The sequence below is a fragment of the Stigmatopora argus genome, chromosome 7 (genome assembly GCF_051989625.1).
Source record: "Stigmatopora argus isolate UIUO_Sarg chromosome 7, RoL_Sarg_1.0, whole genome shotgun sequence".
In the NCBI taxonomy this organism is placed as follows: Eukaryota; Metazoa; Chordata; class Actinopteri; order Syngnathiformes; family Syngnathidae; genus Stigmatopora; species Stigmatopora argus.
In genome coordinates this window covers 18,900,248-18,914,471 of record NC_135393.1, presented here as the reverse complement: position 1 = coordinate 18,914,471, position 14,224 = coordinate 18,900,248, and the positions used below count along the sequence as shown (strand labels likewise).

Sequence of the window (14,224 nt, the reverse complement as noted above, 5' to 3'; positions counted from 1 at the left end):
TTGCTAGCTACGTAAAACACGATAAAGTAAATAGAATACATGCCTATTAAGTAAAACTATTTTAAAAAAACTTATTTTACCACTATATTTGTGTTTTCGATTATATTTTCAACCATCGTCAACTCACAATTTTCTACTGCAATGAGCTTCCTGTCCTGAAGATGGCAGTGAATCAAGAAGACGTAAACAGAATTGACTTCCTCAACGCCATCGTGTCGTCCGTACTTACCCGCTAAAGTGTTCGGATCTGGCACGACAACCAAAAATTGGACGTAAATTAAGCGTTAGCTCACTTGTCTCCACATAGTGGAGTAGCTGTTTCCCGAAGAAGTACTGCATTTCTTCCATCCGCTTGCAGAGTGAGTAAAATCAATTTATTTGCGTACATCATGTATGCTATTGCTTTAGCAGCTAGCGTTATTTTCCAATCCCTCGCCCCTAACGATGAGCCTCTTAGGCTTTTTGTTACTCGTGTTATTTTTTTAATGTATAATTATTACGACTTTACTGTTATTCATTCTATATAACTTCAATCCGACGATGGTACTTAATGTTTTTATGTCAATGTTTTTTTCTTATTAAGTAGGGCAAGGGTGTCAAACTCAATTTAGTCTGTTTTTGTTGCTCAATAAGCTATAAATAGCGAGGATTTTCAACAAAGGGTTGTGCATTTGGACAATTATTGTTCCAAATCAGTTGAGTAGTCTCAATTTTATATTCATCAAATATTTTTTTATTGAATTAAATATACACTGGGTTCATACACTGCGCCATAAAGTCCAGCTTTCTCCATTTTGTCGCCACAGGCAACGCGAGGATGGGCTCGTCCAAGAAACACAAGGAAAAGACCCGCGACCGGGAAGCCGACGAGCGGCGTCGCGACCACAAGAAACACCGGCGAAAGGAGCGCGACCGGGACGCGACGGACCGCGACGGCGCCCGGGACAAGGAGCGCCGCAAGCGCTCGGCGTCCCGGGACCGCAGCGGGCGCGAGAGCCGCGGCAGGGCCGAGAGGAGCGCCGGGGAACCCCGCATCAAGAAGGAGAAGACGGACAAGCCGCAGGAGGAGGGCAGCGGTGAGGTCCAAGCTCAGTCGGCTAGCGGGGACGCGTCCCTCAGCGTGGAGGAGACCAACAAGCTCCGGGCCAAGCTGGGCCTCAAACCGCTGGAGTTGAACGAGGGCAACAAGGAGCTGGGCACCAAGGAGGAGCCGCTGGTGGCCGAAACCATCAACCCGGCTCTGCTGCAGAAGCAGAAGGACATGAAGGAGAAGCTGGCGGCCATGAAGGAGAAGCGTCTCCTGAACCAGAAGCTGGGCAAAGTCAAGACTCTGGGTCAGGACGACTGGCTGGAGGACACCGCCTCCTGGGTGGAGAAGAACCGTAAGGCGGCCAAGGAAAAGGAGATGGCGGAGAAGCGAGCCCAACTGCTGGAGGAGATGGACCGGGAGTTCGGCGTCAGCGGCCTGGTGGAGGAGGAGTTCGGGCGGGGCCGGAGGAACAGCGCCTACACGGCGCGGGATCTCAAGGGTCTCAAAGTGGAGCACCAGGTGGACTCCTTCGGCGAGGGGCAGACGGTCATCCTCACCCTGCAGGACAAAGGGGTCCTCGAAGAGAAGGAGGACGTGCTGGAGAACGTGGGGCTGGTGGACAAGGAGAAGGCGGACAAGAACGTGGAGCTGAAGAAGAAGAAGCCCGACTACAAGCCCTACGAGGAGGAGGAGAGCGTGGACGACATGGTGGGCTTCAAGGCGCACACGGTGCTGTCCAAGTACGACGAGGAGATCCAGGGCGAGAAGAAGAAGAGCTTCCGCCTGCAGACGGGCGGCGTGGCCGACGGCGAGCACGAGAGGGAGATGAAGGTGGTCCGGGAGACGCTGCGCGCTCAGGCGCAGTCCCTGGTGATGCCCTCGCTGGCGCTGGCGTCCGAGTACTACTCGCCCACGGAGATGGTGGCCTTCAAAAAGACCAAGCGCCGCGTGAAGAAGATCCGCAAGAAGGAGACCACCTCGGTGGCCGACTTTCTGCTCCTGGACGACTCGCGCAAGGACGATTTCGGCTCCAGGACGCGGGGGCGGGGCAAGAAGAGCGATTTCGAAGGCGCGGAGGAGGGCGACGAGACCCGCCAGGAGGCGCCGGCGTCGGACGACGTGCGGACGGCGGACATGGACATCAGCGAGGACGAGGACTTTGTGCCGCCCGAGCCCTCCGTCCTGGAGGAGGACGAAGCCGAGCAGGAGCTGCAGAAGCAGCTGGAGAAGCAGAGGAAGCTCCGGCAGAAGAAGCTCCTGAAGGACGCCGGCGAGAGGATCGCCGAGCGGGTGGCGCGGCCGGCCGACGACCAAGCCGCCGACGCCAACGAAGCCGGCGGCGGCTCGGCCGCCGTCGACGGGGACGGCGAGAAACGAAACAACATCGTCTTCAACGCCACCTCCGAGTTCTGCCGGACGCTGGGCGACATCCCCACCTACGGCTTGTCGGGCAACCGCGAGGACCAGGAGGACATGATGGACTTTGAGGACAAGGAGGAGAAGGAGGACGGCGGTGGCGGCGGCGGGGGCTCCGACTCGGACGGCGAGGACAACGTGGGCTGGAGCAGCGTCAACCTGGACGAGGAGAAGCGCCACTCCGACCTGGCCACGGCGTCCGCCACCATCCTGGACGAGGAGCCCATCGTCAACTCGGGCCTGGCCGCCGCCCTGCACCTCTGCAAGAACAAGGGGCTCCTGGAGACGGAGATGCAGAAGGTGGCCCGCGTCAAAGCCAACAAGGGCGCCCTGCCTAACGACAACTACTGCATCGAGGACAAGATGGGTTTCGACGACAAGTACAGCCGCCGCGAGGAGTACCGCGGCTTCACGCAGGACTTCAAGGACAAGGACGGCTACAGGCCCGAGGTGAAGATCGAGTACGTGGACGAGTCGGGACGCAAGCTGACGCCCAAGGAGGCCTTCCGCCAGCTCTCGCACCGATTCCACGGCAAGGGCTCGGGCAAGATGAAGACGGAGCGCCGCATGAAGAAGCTGGAGGAGGAGGCGTTGCTCAAGAAGATGAGCAGCAGCGACACGCCGTTGGGGACCGTGGCGCTCCTCCAGGAGAAGCAGAAGTCGCAGAAGACGCCCTACATCGTGCTCAGCGGGAGCGGCAAGAGCATGAATGCTAACAACATCACCAAATGAACGCTCGGAATGACCCCACTTGTAGACGTAGTTGGAAATTAGTCAATAAAAAGCAGACAAAGACGACAAATTTGCTTTCTTTCGGTGACGTTGACGGGGCGAAATGTTCGCTTTGCTTGTTCTTTCCTCGCCGCCGAGTAATAGTCATTTCAATCAACGGCAGAAGCGTATAACGACCTTTCCGTCCCCCCTACCGAAATGGCCTCCGGGCAGCCATGTTGGTAGGGGCGAACTTCCTATCAAAGTCAATGCAATGACAACTTTTTTTGGTGTAATTTTCAGGGCTTTTGTGTGTAAAACGTGGGCTGTTTTGTGTGTGTAAAAACAAGTAGCAGAAATATGTAAGCAAGGGGGTACAGAATAAAAGACAATTATCTTAATAGTCATCCAAATATTAGTATTAATATGTTTTAATAGCTTGATAACATCAAAACACTGTCAACAGGTTACATAATTGACATTCCCCATCCTCGTGGAAAAAAGCTTCCTAGGTAGTTTGTTTATGTTTAATAAAGCCACTTAAACCCTAAATGATTAGTTTGTTTTTGTAACGAATTGACGATTCGGAACCAACGTTTTGCTGTCAAAGGCGTGTCATCGTATTATTAAAGCTATACTACAAAAAAATGACTATCTTTTCATTTTTGGCTAGCTTTGTAGTAATTTAAAGACGATAAACACGGCCTTGTTTACGGAAGCAAGTGTCACATTCAAACGTTTCCGGTTAAACCGTGACAGCTTCCGGTGGAGCTAGCAAGCTTAGTGGTTGCTAGAGTTTAAGGAGATTTCCATGCCTTGAATTCCCATCCTGCGCTTTTTAGGTAAATCTTACTATTATTTGCACCGCTATTATTAAGAAATATAATCGTGGAGTCCAGAGAATGTTAAATCGTGTGTAGCCAGCTGCAATATTTTTAATAAAACGTAGTCTATTATACAAATAAATAAATAAAAAGTTGCCCGTAAAAGACGCATTTTTCCCGATGAATTGTGGGTAAATAATTATTATTATGATGTTAAATTTGGCTTTGTATTGCCATTTTGTGTCAGTATGATGACGTGTTTCGGGGGGAAGAGACTGCCTCATCATAGCGGAGTATCATAGGCCATCATCTGTCTGTCATAAAGCGCACATAATATGGAAATTATTCTGCTTTAGCGTTTGCATTTATGAAATTCATTTGAATGGTTTCGATTTTTAAATGAGGATTTGAAGTGGTGCGTTGATCTGATTGGAGATCCTAAAGGTGACGGTGAGTCCTTTCGTTGGATACTTTGTCAACAATTGTTGATTATTATTGTTTGGTTTTCTATCAAATTTTGAAAAATATGGACTGTCTAGTTGTTGTTGTTTTGCTTGAATAATAATAAAATAAATATTGTAAAATTAAAGATGAATTTTCCATTTTATTACAGAAAAAACAGATTCGCTAAATAAAGAAAATAAGTTAAAGCAATAGTAAAAGAGAATATTTACTGTTTTTCAAAGCAGAATATTATTTTTATAAAAACAGAACTATTTAAAGACTTATTTTAGAATTAAATACTAAAACAGGTGATGTTTTTATTTTAATATTGAATTTAAAAAAACTCAAAGACGAAACTAGACTTAAATGGAAATGTTTAGCATCATTTAAATTGACAAGGAAAACAACCAAAATTTGTTTATATGACCGTTTTGACTGATTCTGCTCCAGCAGGCCGCCGCGATGTTGTCGGAGTCCAAGCCCGCCTCGCCCGTCTCGCCCGCCCCGCCCGTCACGCCGGCCACGCCCACCCCGGGAGACGGCTACAAGGGCTGGCTCTTCAAGTGGACCAACTACATCAAAGGCTACCAAAGACGCTGGTTTGTCCTCACCAATGGCCTCCTCTCCTATTACAGGTACCAAAAAGCTTGTCTTCTGACTCATTGGCTGCCAATGACGGCGCTAAACGTCCAAAATGGCTGTCACGATTTGAAAATGCGTTTAACGAGGCGGGATTTGCACCGAGCAGGAACCAGGCGGAGATGGGGCACACGTGCCGCGGCACCATCAACCTGGCCACGGCCAGCATCACGGTGGAGGACTCCTGCAACTTTGTCATCTCCAACGGCGGCGCCCAGACGTACCACCTGAAGGCCAGCTCGGAGGTGGAGCGCCAGCGGTGGATCACCGCCCTGGAGCTGGCCGTGCCGTCGGGTGAGTCGTGGTTTCCCCGCCGCTTCCCGACCCCGGCTTCTTTTAAACCCGCGGCGGTCCACAGACGACTCCGCCGACGAGTCGTCGGAGACGGCCAGCGCCTCGGGACGGGACGGCGTCCGCGGGATGGAGTTCCAGAGCACGCTGCGGGCGCTCGGCAGCAAAGTGGAGGACCTCAGCACGTGTAACGATCTCATCGTCAAGCAAGGATCGGCGCTGCAAAGGTGAGAAAGAACGCTTACGGGTTTATTTCCTGTTGAATGGGGGTTTTCGGGTCACATGACATTATTTTTGGGTCAGTGTCTGTTGATTTGGGGTCGTTTTTGCAACATTCTTCAGTGATTTACTGTATTTTTTTAGGACTATTTTGAGTCATTTACTGTATTTTTTAGGACTATTTTGAGTCATTTACTGTATTTTTTTAAGACTATTTTGAGTCATTTACTGTATTTTTTTAAGACTATTTTGAGTCATTTACTGTATTTTTTAGGACTATTTTGAGTCATTTACTGTATTTTTTTAGGACTATTTTGAGTCATTTACTGTATTTTTTTAGGACTATTTTGAGTCATTTACTGTATTTTTTAGGACTATTTTGAGTCATTTACTGTATTTTTTAGGACTATTTTGAGTCATTTACTGTATTTTTTAGCACTATTTTGAGTAATTTACCGTATTTTTAGGACTATTTTGAGTCATTTACTGCATGTTTTTGGATATTTTTTTGTCAATTTTGTAAAAAAAAAAAAAGACTACAAATTGAGTTTTTTTTGTTGAAGGGAAAGGTTTCGGCGCCATTGTACATTTTTCAAGATGAAAATAACACAAGTTTCCTGATGTTGTTGGGGGTGTGGCCTCCTCGAGCAGATCTTTGTCGGAACTGGAGGGCCTTCCCGCGGTGGCCGACGCCGGCGAGAAGATCCGCCAAGTGACGGAGAGGGCCACGCTCTTCCGGATCACCTCCGACGCCATGATCAAGGTCGGCCCCCGGCATTGTCGCCACCACCGGCGCCATCTGACCCCTGGAGGACGGTCATCCTCAGGCGTGCCGCGACTTCCTGTCCATGGCTCAGAACCACAGCAAGCGCTGGCAGAAGGCCTTGCAGCTGGAACGGGCGCAGCGCCTTCGATTGGAGGACACGCTGGAGCAGCTGGCCAAGCAGCACAACCACCTGGAGAGAGCTTTCAGGGGCGTGGCCGTGCTCTCGCCCGCCTCCTACGCCGACGCCCACTTAGGCGGCAAAGGTAGGATCGAAATGTTTACGTTGACAAACTCCCACTTTGAACGGATTGGACGCCTACTAGTCATAAAGACAATTTAATTGACAACGTAGGCACAAAAAGAGCTTTCACTGCCCCTATCAAGATGTCGTCACGGCGGCCATGTTGGTGGGGGCCACGGTCACTCTTAATGTCAATCACATTCGCATCACACATTAATTTTAACCATTTATGGATAAAAAGTTATATATTGTGAATTATGGAAGTCAATGAGTTATTGAATTATTAATGTAAATCTATAATAATTGACTCCCATTGACAATGCTAGACGGGCAATTATTTTGAAAGGACGGAAGGAAAGTATTGGATGTCTACCAGTGATAAAAACAATTCAATTGACAGCGGAGGTATTAAAAGAGCTTTCACTGCCCCTACCAAGATGGCGTCACGGCGGCCATGTTGGTGGGGGCCACGGTCACCCTTAATGTCAATCACACCTGCCATCACACATTAACCATTTCATGGATAAAAAGTGTTATATATTGTGGTTTATGGAAGTCAATGAGTTATTGAATTATTAATGTAAATCTATAATAATTGGCTCCATTGACGACACTAGACGTGCAATTATTTTGAAAGGAAAGCGAGGTTGTACCTTGGCCAGATTAAGATCAAACTTTATTTTGAAATTCACTGGCCACCGTCGATGGTCCATGTAAAGTGGGAGGGGCCAGAAGCCAGCCCGCCACGTTCAAACGGCTTGGACGTCGACTCACGGTTAACTTTTTTTTTTAGGGCTAATTTCCAGCAAGGGCGACGCCAGCGACGAGGACGACGACGACAGCGAGTTTTTCGACGCCATGGAGGACCCCGCCGACTTCATCACCGTCCCCGCCGACCCCGAGTGTCGCAGGTGGCGAGCGCCGCGGATTTGGCGACGACGTGCAAAGGCCTAAAACCATCCCTTGACTCCTCCCCCCTTCCAGGAGATCCGGCAGCGTGGTCAGCGGACTGAGCAACGAGACGGCCGCGGACGACATGTCGGTAAACGCGTCTTCATTCCATTTGCCCGGCCAGGAGACTGATAGGACCTTTTTTCCGTGCTATTTAAGACGCGGATCGAGGGTCTGAACCAAAAGCAAGGTTTTTTTTGGAGGAGTTTTGTCCCAGATTTGCTCATTAAATTGATTCCAAGTGCTCTTAAAAAGCTCTTTTGTGCTTTCATTTCACTTGTTGAAATGGCCCAAAACCTAAACTGAGCTCGCAAAACCAAATTATGCAATTATTTGCCCTATTTTGTGGGAAAAGTTGTTTCTATTTTTTACATAAAAACCTGCAGTTAGCCTGTTTATTTTTCAAATTCTTACCTTTTTGGTGCCTGGATTTACATTAAACCAATAAGGATTCAAAATACATCAATAAAAACACCAGGAGAATATTATTAAAGACGTATTGTAAATTTATTTAAATAAATACAATGAAGGGATGTTTACATATGAATTCTTGTTTAGTTATTTTTTCGTTTTTATAATTTAATCTTTTTGTAGGACTTTTTTTTTAGCACTGTAATGTATTTTTATTTTTTTCATTTGCGTTTGATTGAAATATATGACATCATAGTTAAAAATTAAAACGTGGGGAAATATTTGTACGTTTCCACCACATCGAATTGAATTGAATTAAATATATTTTTTTTAGTATTGTTAAGTATTTGTATTTGCATGATTTTATTTAGATTTTTTTTCCGACTAAAAAAAAACAAGATTTTTTTTTTTCAGTTTGAGTCGTCAAAAATACTTTTGAGAGCAATAGTCGTCCAATTCATTTGGACAGGGAGACTTGGCGGCGATCCGAGCGGATTGGACATCCATCGGCGTCAATGCCGACGACTACGCCGAACGGATCCGTCTTTTTTTTCATCTCAAAAACGTCTCTTTCTTGGCTTCAGTTGGACGAGCTGTCCTTGGCGTCGGCGTCCACGTCGGCGTCCACGACGGCTTCGGCGGCCCGGCGGCGGACGCGCATTCCGGAGAAGCCCGACTACTACCTCAACCTGTGGAGCGTGATGAAGAACTGCATCGGCAAGGAGCTCTCCAAGATCCCCATGCCGGTGAGGAAAGGGGGCGGAGCCGAGGGGGGGGCGGGGTCACCGTCGGAGCCAACCGGAATGACCCGAGCGACGTCCCGCCCCCGCCCGCAGGTGAACTTCAACGAGCCGCTGTCCATGCTGCAACGTCTGACGGAGGACCTGGAGTACCACCAGCTTCTGGACAAGGCGGCCAAGTGCGGCGCTTCCCTGGAGCAGATGTGCTACGTGGCGGCCTTCACCGTGTCGTCGTACTCCACCACGGTGCAGCGCACGGGCAAGCCCTTCAACCCGCTGCTTGGGGAGACCTTCGAGCTGGACCGCCTGCAGGACTGTGGCTACCGATCGCTTTGCGAGCAGGTAAATTGGACCTTTTTGTTGTATAATGACAATAAAGGCTTTTGCTTTTGATTTTGATATCGCCCAACCCTAGCGTAGATGATTGTCCTTTGTCTGCGTTGGTTGGCTGGGCTTGCCCCACTCATTTAGGGTGTCCTTGTCGTTTGGCTGGGATGGGCTCCAGCACCCCCCGCGACCCTCGTGCGGATAGGCGCTGCGGAAAAAACAATGAATCTGTTGAATAATCTTTGCAGTTGGTCAACACGTTTGATAGATTAATCTCTCCCCCTAGCCTGAATGGTTGTCTTGACTCCTCGTGCCCTGCGATTGGCTGGCTGCCTGTAGTTAGCTGGGATGAGCTCCAGCACCCCCCGCCAACCTTGTGAGGATAGGCGGTACGAAAATAAAAACAATGAATGAATGTGTTGAATATTTTTTGCAGTTGTTCAAGTTTGATAGATTAATCTCTCAGGGTTTCATCTTTTGTGATTTATTTTAATATGTCAGTTGTATTTAAAGATAATAGTAGTTTTTAATAAATTAAAATATTGCCCCCTCTCCACCAAAATAGATTAATCTGTTTTTGTTTTGTTTTTTTAGATCAATCTATGCATTCTAAAGCAGCCAGTGGGAATTTAACATCTTATTTGACAGTGACAGATTAATCTATTGAATATTTTTTTGCATTTTATCAATGGATTTTATAGCTTAATCTGTTCACTTATTTTCCGTTTAATCTCATTTTGTTAACTAGCGCGAACGATCGATCTATTGAACAATTTTCGGCTTCATTAAATTTCAATTTAATCGATTCATCCGTCAATCAATCTCATTTGGTTTCCCCAAAACATGATCATTAGCCGTGAATATTGTTGGTTTTTTCCCCCATTTTATTTATGATCAATCCATTGAATTTGAATATTATTTTTGTATTCAGGTGAGTCACCACCCCCCGGCGGCGGCCCACCACGCCTTCTCGGAAAATGGCTGGACGCTCCGTCAGGAAATCGTTTTGGCCAGCAAATTCCGTGGAAAATACCTGTCCATCATCCCACTGGGTGACAAACGTCCCTCACGTCCATCACGTCCACATGACGTCCCCGACGTGACGGCCATTTTTCTTCCCCCAGGTTCGATCCAGTGCATTTTTGAGAAGAGCGGCAACCATTACTCTTGGAAGAAAGTCACCACCACGGTGCACAATATTATCGTGGGAAAATTGTGGATTGATCAGGTGAGAAGATGCCTCGCCTTCTTCGGTCAGTCCATTTTTTGTCAAATTCATATTTTTTCCTCCAGTCGGGCGAGATTGACGTGCTGAACCACAAGACGGGAGATCGCTGTCATCTCAAGTTTTCGCCTTATAGTTATTTCTCCAGGGACGTGCAGAGAAAGGTGAGTCTATTTTTAAAGGAAAATTGGAGAAATCAAATCAAATCGTTGGCTGCCAAAAACCACGATAGATGTCCAAATCCATTCGGAGTGGGAGGGTTGCTAGCCAAGGATCAAACGTTAAATGGCGGCCTACTGGTGATGAAGGCATTTCCATTAAAAGCAGAAGAAGCCTTGAAAACACTTGATTTTGACCCTACCAAGATGGCTGCCTATGAGGCGGCCATCTTGGTAGGGTCAAAATTTCAAGTGTTTTCATGCTTCTAGCTACGATCACGTTCAAATCATTACAATGACATTAAAATGAACTCATGTTCCCTTCATTTTGAATTTAAAATGAATCACTTTGATAAAAAAAAATCAAGATTATCGAAATTGAAGCCCTCTTTTAAGTTAAAAAAATTTACCATATTTTCACAACTATAAGGCGCACTTAAAAGTCTTCAATTTTCTCCAAAATAGACATGGCGCCTTATAATCCAGTGTGCTTTATATATGGAAAAAAAATAAAATGTGTCATTCATTATAGTCGTGAAAATACGGTAGTTGATTTAAAAAAAATAAAAAAATAAAATATATATATATATATGTATATATATATATATAAATAAATTAATCTAAATGCATCAATAAAAAAAGGAACTAACAATATATTTAAAATAACACGAGTGAACGAGTGGTTAGTGCATCGGCCTCACGGTTCTGGGTTCGATTCCCAGCCGGTCCTCACTGTGTATTCAGCCCGAGCTTTTTTGTCCCAACTTTTTTTCCGTCAAGGTGACGGGCGTGGTGACGGACGCCGAGGGCAAGGCGCACTACGTCCTGTCGGGAACGTGGGACGACAAACTGGAGCTGTCTCGGATCCTCCACAGCAGCACCAGCGCCGACGCCGACGGCGGCGGCGAGGGCAAGCAGCGGACCGTCTACCAGACCCTGAAAGCCAAGGAGATCTGGAGAAAGAACCCCTTGCCGTACGTATACGCTCTGCTCCGTCTGACCTCGACTGCGGGTCGCCGATTTCACGGCATCTTTTCCGTGTCTCAGGGAGGGGGCGGAGAGCATGTACTACTTCTCGGCGCTGGCGCTGACGCTCAACGAGGACGAGGAGGGCGTGGCCCCCACCGACAGCCGGCGCCGCCCCGACCAGCGACTGATGGAGGAGGGCCGCTGGGATTCGGCCAATGGCGAGAAGCAGAGGCTGGAGGAGAAACAGCGGGCCGCCCGACGGGAACGCCAACGCCGCCGAACCTCGCTCCGGGTCGCCGACGACGCGGATGACGACGCCGAAGCCGACCGAGGTAGGACGCGATCCCGTTGTTGGACGGCGAGGGGGAAAAAATGGCACGTTAGCCAATAGGAAATCATGAAAAAGGGAAACGACGACATGGAGGAATAAATCGAGGGAATATTTTTGAATCCAAATCAATGAAAACTGAAATTATTTCATATCAATTGAAAAGAAGCATTTGCAAAAATGAAATTAATGCAAAATGAGAAATGGATATAGAAAAAAAGCTGCTTTTAAAACTAGAATAGAAGCAAGTGTACTTGTTTGGGGGCAACAACGTGCCTAGCCAAATCCACCCAATCGAGACCAACATTTTCAAAGTATATTAAAAAGAAATCACTCTTTTAAAAAAATATTTTTGCTGATTTTACCGTAATAACTGGGCCCATTTGCATTGTAGCCCGCGCAGACGAGATGGTGACGGAAGCCAGCGAGGATGAAAGCAAGTATCGCCACATAGTAGCCTTTAGCTCGATGTTGCTAGCGCGCTAGCTAGCTTGCTAGCTAGCATTCCTCATCTGTCTGTCTTTCCGTCCTTTCTTGTGGCTCCGCCCCAGCCGCAAACTAAAACATGTCGACGCTAGCAAATAGAAAAACGAGTTTAAGCCTTTACATGGAGAACATTTAAGGCGCTAGACGTCCAATCAATTTTGGTTGTCCCTGTCAAAATGGATTGGCAGTCAATGGCCATCCATGGCACTCAGCTATTGTTATTTTTGAATTTTTCGGATAAGAAGCCACTCTATTTACAAATGGCTACTTAAATATTTTTTTATTTTAAGGACAAAACAATATTGTTTGTGATTCATTTATTTTTTCAACATGAAAGGGTGAAAATGGACGTAAATATTTCTCTTTTTTCTTTTGGGGGAGCAGGCGGGCAAGCCGATAACTACCAGGCGCTGTGGTTCCACAAGGCCAACGACCCCGTGTCGGGCGAGACCTTGCACGTCTACAAGGGAGGCTACTGGGAGACCAAAGATGGCGGCCTCGGCTGGGACGCCTGCCCCGACATCTTCTAAAAAATAATAATAATAATAATACCATTGTATTTTCTCGAAGGACGTCCCACGGGGGGAAAAAAGTAGATCAAAATATATATTTTTTGCCCCAACTTTCACAGAGCGTGATTTAAACAAGCTCCCCAGTTGCCAGGGTAGAAAAATAATATTTTTCACAGCTAGTCTGTACTCACAGTTAAGTAATCTGCGGGTACATATTACTATACTGTGCATACAGATGACTCAATTGTGGAAACATATCACTAAAGTGTGGTTTGACTAAACTGCGGGTGCATATTACCGAATTTCAATGAGGAAACAAACAAGAAAAATATTTAGAAGTCCCCCTTTTTTTTTACAAATCAGTGCGCCACAAATTGTATTTTACATAAATAAATATATCCAGTAGATAATTGTGCTCATGCAAAGTGATGAATTGAGCTTTTTTGTTGTTGATTTCTTGACTTTTTTTGCTGTCAGTGGACATTTTCTCCTTTTTTCTGCGAGGTTGTGTTTCAATAATGTAAATATAAATATAGAAATGTTCTAAGACCTGCTGTATATGTATAGATTTTGCATTATTTTGTTATCCTAATGCAGTAACTGCCATAGCACGTTTCACCCACCGCCTTTGACGGCGAGAGATGTGTATTCATTTCTATTTAAAAAAGAAAACTAAATTCATAAGCTGCCATTAACTGCACCAGAGGTCCAATCCGTTTGAAGTGGGAAGGAAGGAACGTTTATTCACTGACTCCCAATCCCGCTACAATTGGTTTTGGATATCTTAACTATTGATAAAATCATGTGGAAAGTTGATTTTACAATGAAAAAGTTAACACCGTTACTCAAGTGCGATTTTTTTTCCATTCTGACCACCAAAAAGCTGTTATGTGTTTTTTTTAGGTTATCACTATCTGAAAATCTTAATATTTCATGTTAGCCAATGCCTACTTAGCCCTTTGTTCACCTTTTTTAGTGTGTCGTCATTGGGTGGAATTGTTTATAAGTCGGCTGTACTGACATTGCCATTTAGACTGATATGAATAGACACCTACACATTTTTTTAACGTTAAAAAGATAGAAATTTGAATTATACTTGTAAATGTTATGGAAATAAAATGGATTTTGTGAAAATTAATGTTAGTTGTGTTGATAGAATTTTAATTGCAAGTTTTAGAAGTAACATTCAGCCATTTAATTGTGTTGTTGTTGTAAATACATGAAAGAATATATAACGCCATTTTTTTTTATTAATTTGCACCCGTTGATACCGAAAGTCGCCCAAACCATTTGGACCCGGAGGGTTGAAAGCAACTGTTCGACCATTTGACCCTGACTGAAAATAGTATTTTTCATAGAAAATAAAGGCATGTCAGAAATTCCAATTATGTAAGGCCATTTTTTTGCAATATGTCCAATAATAAATCACAAAGTTTACAAAATACTCATTCGGAGTTTGATTAAGCTATTTCGACACCCCCACCCCCGCCTCGTAGTCGCGTCTTGTAAAAACAAGCGCCTCCACAATGCCGTGAC

At 46.0% G+C, this 14,224-nt stretch overlaps 2 protein-coding genes across 2 annotated transcripts; both read left to right on the top strand.

Annotated features, from left to right (window-relative positions):
• The first annotated feature begins 170 nt into the window (after positions 1-170).
• sart1 (spliceosome associated factor 1, recruiter of U4/U6.U5 tri-snRNP) lies at positions 171-3,709 on the top strand. The gene is made up of 2 exons (XM_077605790.1): positions 171-359; positions 807-3,709. Exon 2 carries the CDS (start codon positions 818-820, stop codon positions 3,176-3,178), a length of 2,361 nt encoding a protein of 786 aa, XP_077461916.1. The 5' UTR covers positions 171-359; positions 807-817; the 3' UTR covers positions 3,179-3,709.
• Positions 3,710-3,863: 154 nt separating this feature from the next.
• On the top strand, positions 3,864-14,073 carry LOC144077794 (oxysterol-binding protein 1-like). The gene is made up of 17 exons (XM_077605789.1): positions 3,864-3,999; positions 4,876-5,060; positions 5,174-5,358; positions 5,423-5,582; positions 6,226-6,337; positions 6,402-6,603; positions 7,375-7,492; positions 7,566-7,623; positions 8,528-8,689; positions 8,780-9,025; positions 9,942-10,062; positions 10,135-10,238; positions 10,304-10,399; positions 11,174-11,367; positions 11,441-11,694; positions 12,085-12,126; positions 12,561-14,073. Exons 2-17 carry the CDS (start codon positions 4,888-4,890, stop codon positions 12,704-12,706), a joined length of 2,373 nt encoding a protein of 790 aa, XP_077461915.1. The 5' UTR covers positions 3,864-3,999; positions 4,876-4,887; the 3' UTR covers positions 12,707-14,073.
• The last annotated feature ends 151 nt before the right edge of the window (positions 14,074-14,224 follow it).